Here is a 6,000-nt window from a genome sequence, read left to right as displayed (position 1 = left end):
CCTGACGCTGGCTCCTGCACAACTGATTAGTGCTGCCGCTGCACTGGTCACCAGTACCGGGGACTCAGGGCACAGGGAGAAGCATCTAGAGCTCAGGGTACTCCACTGGGAAGTGTGCTGTGCAAGGGATGTGCAATTTGTACCCCTGGGATGAGGCCAGGGCATGCCCAGCTCCCTGCGGGATGAGGGCAGGGGATGCTCTGCAGCGACAGTGCCAGGGGGTGCCCCCGGCCCCACTGCAGCCGCACCCCCTGGCCCCGGTGCCGGCTCCTGGGTGCCTCCGTGTCGCTGGCTCAGAACCCGGGGGTCCTGTGCCCGGTTCCCGCAGCGCTTCACGCCCCGAGATCAAACCCTGCACCGGCTGCGGGACCGGCGCCGGGACTCGGCATTGCATGGCCCGGAAAGGAGCATAACTTCACCGCGGTGCCACGGGCTGGGGCTCAGTGCTTGCCGAGGGACTCAGCACACAGCAATGGGGTCTGACACCCATCTATGGGGATAGGCACACAGCCGTGGTGCTCAGCACTGTTTTGGCATGCAGCGCGGGGCAGCGGCTGTAATGGAAAGCTACTGATGGGGAAGGAGCCTCCAGGGCTGGAGCCTGCGGCACTTGACAGGGCCCAGGGACCGCGGCAACGCTGATCACCAGATACCGAGACAACGAGAACGCTGATAACAGTAACGGTGATAACGATAACTGTGACAGAGATAAGGGTGATAACGAGAACAATGATAGTGAGGACAAGCCGCCCTTCCAGGAAAGCAGAAGTGGGCAACGGCCAGTGATGCTTCTCAGAGCCATGTCAGCCAGTGGCAGGGGTGGAAAATGGGGATGGGGTGGCTGAAAGTGGGGATGGAGGGAGCAGGGATGCATAAGGGATACTGGGATGCAGGGGTAGATGTGGAATGGGATGCTGGGGTGCAGAGGGGGATGCAGAGGGGATGCAGTGGGGATGCAGAGAAAGGATGAAGAGGAGGGATGCAGAGGAGATGCAGGGGAGCGAGTACCCACCTTTGGGTCCCGGTTGTGTCAAGAGCCAACAACCACAATGGTCACAAACCAGCCTCAGCCCCAGCTGTGCTGAAGGGGGAGCATGGCCAGTGCTGAGAGGAGATGATGGAGGTGATAAACACACCAGGACACCCCATTCTGGCTATGATGATGGTCTTTGCCCCCTCTCCAGCCATGTCATGGCCTGAGCATCCCTGGGCCTCGTGCTGGAGCTGGGTGAGCTGCGGTGGTGATGGAGGTCAGAACACTTCAGAATGTGTCTGTGTGTTCCCAAAACATGAGAGGATGAGGAGCAGCATCATCAGTGCAGCCAAACGGCAATTGTGCCAGGTGCCAGGAGGGACCACACAGCACATATGGGCTCCTACACAACATATATGGGCTCCTACATAACATATGTGGGTTCCTACACATCACATGTGGGCTTCTATGCAACACATACGGGCTCCTGCACAGCATATACAGGCGCTACAAAGCATATGGAATGTCTACACAATATGAACAGGCTCCTACACAACATACAGGTGCCTAAACGACATCTATGGGCTCCTACACAGCTTATATAGGCCCCTACCCAACATACACAGGCTCCTACATGTCACATATGGGCTCCTATATGGCATACATGGGCTCCTACAAAACATATGTGAGTGTCCACGTAATACGTATGTGCTCCTACGCAACACATACAGGTGCCTACTGAACATATATAGAACCATAGAACCACAGCATCAGCCGGGTTGGAAAAGCCCTTTAAGCTCATCCAGTCCAACCATTCCCAGCACTGCCAAGGCCACCACTAACCCATGGCACTGAGGCCTCATCTCCACCGTGTGTGAACACTTGCAGGGACGGTGCCTCCAGCCCTGCCCTGGGCAGCCTGTTCCAATGCCTGAGCACCCTCTGGGGAAGGAATTGTTCCTCAGCTCCATCTAAACCTGCCCTGGTGCAGCTTGAGGCCGGTTCCTCTTGTCCCATCCCTTGTTCCTTGGGAGCAGAGCCCAGCCCCTCCTGGCTCCATCCTCCTGTCAGGCACTTGTAGGGAGCCATCAGGTCCCCCCTGAGCCTTCTCTTCTCCAGACTGAACCCCCCAGGTCCCTCAGCCCTTCCCCATCACACTTGGGCTCCAGGCCCTGCACCAGCTCCGTTGCCCTTCTCTGGCCCCGCTCCAGCCCCTCAATGTCTCTCTTGTAGTGAGGGGATATGACCTGAACATTCGAGGTGGAAAAGGGGACTGTGTGAATGTCATGGAGTTCAACAAGGCCAAGTGCAAGGTCCTGCCCCGGGATTAGGGCAATCCCCAGCACAAACACAGGCTGGGGGGGACAGGATGGAGCAGTCTGAGGAGAAGGAGCCGGGGTGTTGGGTGAGGAGAAGCTCCCCATGACCCAGCCCCAGTGTGTGCTTGAGTCCAGAACTCCCCCATGTGCTGGGCTGCACCCCCAGAGCATGAGCAGCAGCTCAGGGAGGGGACACGTGGTCACATGGAGCTGCTTTGCTGTCCCCTCTCTTGCTGGTGTATTGACTCCATGGTTATTGCCTTCCAACCCAACCCATGCCATGATCCACTCCCCAGGACACTGCGGTCCCACTGCTGCTGCCCCACAGGAGGTGTCACTGATGTCACTGTTGTCACTGGTCTCACTGGTGCCACTGATATCACTGGTGTCACTGGTATCAATGATATCACTGGTGTCACTGGTCTCAATGATATCACTGGCATCACTGGTGTCATTGATATCACTGGGTCACCAGACCACTGACGTCACTGGTCTCACTGGTGTCACTGATGCCACTGATCTCACTGGTGGCACTGGTCTCACTGGTCCTACTGGTCTCACTGATGTCACTGGTCTCACTGCTCTCACTAGTGTCACTGGTCTCACTGGTGTCACTGGTCTCACTGATGTCACTGGTCTCACTGCTCTCACTAGTGTCACTGGTCTCACTGGTGTCACTGGTCTCCCTGGTGTCACTGGTCTCACTGCTCTCACTAGTGTCACTGCTCTCACTAGTGTCACTGGTCTCACTGGTGTCACTGGTCTCCCTGGTGTCACTGGTCTCACTGGTCTCCCTGGTGTCACCAGAGCCGTTGCAGAGGCACTGCAATACCAGCCCCATTCCAGGAAAGCAGAAGTTGGGGGTTCCAGGAATGTGCCCCCGGAGCACCCATAAAAGCTCTGAGCACTGGAGCCGGCTCAGCTTGGACACAGGGAACAACTGAGGGACCAGCCTGAGCCTCTACACCCACTGACCACCAGAGACACATCGGAGCTGACTGGTGAGTGCCATGGGAGCCAGCACCCATCCAGCACCCAAACAGCACCCATCCTACACCCAGCCATGGGGTCCACAGCCCCACCCATCGTCCTGATTCCATCCCATCCGCAGGCAGGATGCATGCAGGGTCCCGGCTCCCGCCTCGCCTGCTCTGCTGCCTGCTCCTCACTGCCTGCCTGGGAGGTGATTCCTGAGCCCAGCCCTGGGACACCGCCGGAATTCCCTGTGACCCCCCCGGGCAGTGCCCCATCCAGCACCCCCCAAAACCCCCATCCCTTGAACCCCTGAACCCTGAATCCCCAACACCCCCATCCCTAATCCCCTGATCCCAAATCCCTCATCTCAGATCCCTGATACTTCTTCCCTGATCCCAGCTCTCTGCTCCCCAATCATTGATCTCCACTCCCTGCTCCTTAAACCCCAATTTGCAAACCCAATCCTTGTTCCCAAATCTCAGTTCCTACTCCCTGCTCCACAATTCCCAGCCCCTGGTCCCCAATCCCTGATCCCATCATCTCCATCCCATAGCAGCCCAGGTCCCAGCCCTGCCCATGGAACCCCTCCCAGAGACTCCTCTGAGGGAAATGGACATGTCTGTGGATGGGGGGTCCCATGAAGGGGGTGTCCCCAGAGGGGGTGTCCCTGAGTTTAGGAGTCCCTGGATGGGGTGTCCATGGTAGGGAGGTTTCTCTGGATGGGGTGTCCCTGCTTGGGGTGTCCCATTGGGGGGTGCTGCTCTGGCCCCACACCCACATCCCGCCCCCCAGCAGTGGGTGCTCTGGGTGCCCTCCCATCACTGTGTACCCGGTGCATTGCAGGGTGCCTGGGTGCCCCCCTGGCCCCCACCCCTGTGCAGGTGGGGGTCACAGTCTCCTGCCCCCAGAACTGGCGCTACTTCAGGGGCTATTGCTATGGCTTCTTCCAGGAGCAGCTGACGTGGGCCGAGGCTGAGGTGGGTCTGGGGGGTCTGGGGTGGGGGGGTCCGGGAGTTCTGCTGCCAGATGCTGACGTCTCCGTGCCCTCCAGGCCGAGTGCGAGCGCTATGGGCCCATGGGGCACTTGGCCTCCATCCACAGCCAAGGTGCCAGCCGTGTCCTGGCCGCGTACCTGGAGAGCCAGAGCCACGCCACAGGCAACGTCTGGATAGGGCTCCTGGACGAAGAGCACGTGAGTGATGTGGGGCTGACCCGGGACATGGGGACACCACGGGGACACGGGGGATACTGATCCAACATGGACACAGCCTGGGATACGCAGACCCCGCATGGGAACACAGACACATGGGGATACAGACACACCATGAGATACATTGACACAGCATGGGCACCCAGACCCAGTGTGGGCAGATGGACCCAACATGGGACACACAGACCCAGCATAGGCACACAGACACAGCATGGGAACACGAACACACCATGGCACCCACTGACCCCCATAAGACACATGGACCCCCCACGTGCTTCCAGTCCCGGCGGTGGAAGTGGACGGATAGCTCAGCCTTAGACTTCACAAGCTGGGCCCCGGGACAACCCAACAACCTGTGGGACAAGGAGGACTGTGCGGTGCTGTACCACCTCTCGGGTGAGCCACAAGGACAAGGGGACATGGGGGCACACAGGGACATGGGACATGAAGGGTGTGTGGTAACCATGGGGGAGCTGGGGTGTTGGTGCTAAAGGGGTGATGGAGATGATGGAGGTGGGGTGATGGAGATGGTATGATGTACATGGAAAATGGAGATGGGAATGATGGAGATGAGGGTGATGGAGATGGGGTGATGGATGTAAAAGAGTGTGACATGGGGGGTGCTGCTGGTGGAAGGGGGGTGCTAGGGTGTGCCAGTGGGTGCTGGTGGTGTAAGGGGTGTGCTGGTGGTGGAGGGGGGGTTCTGGTGGGTGCCTGTGTGTGCCGGTGGGTGCTGGTGGGTACCGGTGGTGCCTCTGATGACCCTCTGCCCGCGCCCAGGTTTCAGACTGTGGCATGACTACCCCTGCGACATGAAGTTCTCCTTCGTGTGCCGCCACCAGCTCTGAGGAGCTGTGCCCTGGGAAGGGGTCACCCTGTGAAGCCCTCCTGCCTGCACCCCCCCAGTGTACCCCTAACCCTGCACTCCCTCATGCACGTCCCTATGAACCCCCCAGTACACCTGGCACCAATAAAGCTCGTCCCCAGCACCCAGCACCCGCCTGCGCCTGTTCTTCTCCCACCACACGAGTGGGCACCAGCGGTGCCACCACCAAAACCACCTGTTTCCCATGGATGGGGGCAGCGGGGACAAAGTGGGGCTATGAGGACACCCCTGCCATGGGGGGACTCCTGCTGTCATGGGGACACCTCCTGGACACAGCAGAGAACACACGGGGTGCTCGGGGGGGGGACTTTATTGTAGGGGAGGGCCGTGGAGGTCCGGGGGTGACGGGGGCTGTTGGGAGGGACACAGGTCTCTGGATGCCCCTCCTCAGGCCGCGTATTTGCAGATGAAGGGTTTCCTCTCGCTGCAGGACTCGATGTCCCAGGACATGAAACCTGCAGGAGAGGCACCAGCACTGGGGCCAGGCCCCATAACTGCCCCCCATCTGCCCCCAACCACCCCCAACTACCTCCCAACTGCCCCCAGCTGCCCCACGTCACCCCCAACCACCCTCCACCACTCCACATCACCCCCATCCCCCTCCATCTCCCGCTCACCAGCCGCATCCTCCAGCGCG

At 59.6% G+C, this 6,000-nt stretch overlaps 1 protein-coding gene across 1 annotated transcript; it reads left to right on the top strand.

The window, feature by feature from the left end:
• Positions 1–3,904: 3,904 nt before the first annotated feature.
• Positions 3,905–5,325, top strand: LOC308217518 (C-type Lectin CRL-like; the record flags this gene model as incomplete). The annotated part of the gene is made up of 5 exons (XM_080610652.1): positions 3,905–3,968; positions 4,111–4,244; positions 4,319–4,459; positions 4,759–4,873; positions 5,258–5,325. 5 exons carry the CDS (start codon positions 3,905–3,907, stop codon positions 5,323–5,325), a joined length of 522 nt encoding a protein of 173 aa, XP_080466778.1.
• Between the last annotated feature and the right edge of the window lie 675 nt (positions 5,326–6,000).

This window comes from Psittacula echo (genome assembly GCF_963264785.1).
Source record: "Psittacula echo genome assembly, chromosome: 1".
Classification (NCBI taxonomy): Eukaryota; Metazoa; Chordata; class Aves; order Psittaciformes; family Psittacidae; genus Psittacula; species Psittacula echo.
This window is presented reverse-complemented; position numbering and strand designations above follow the sequence as displayed.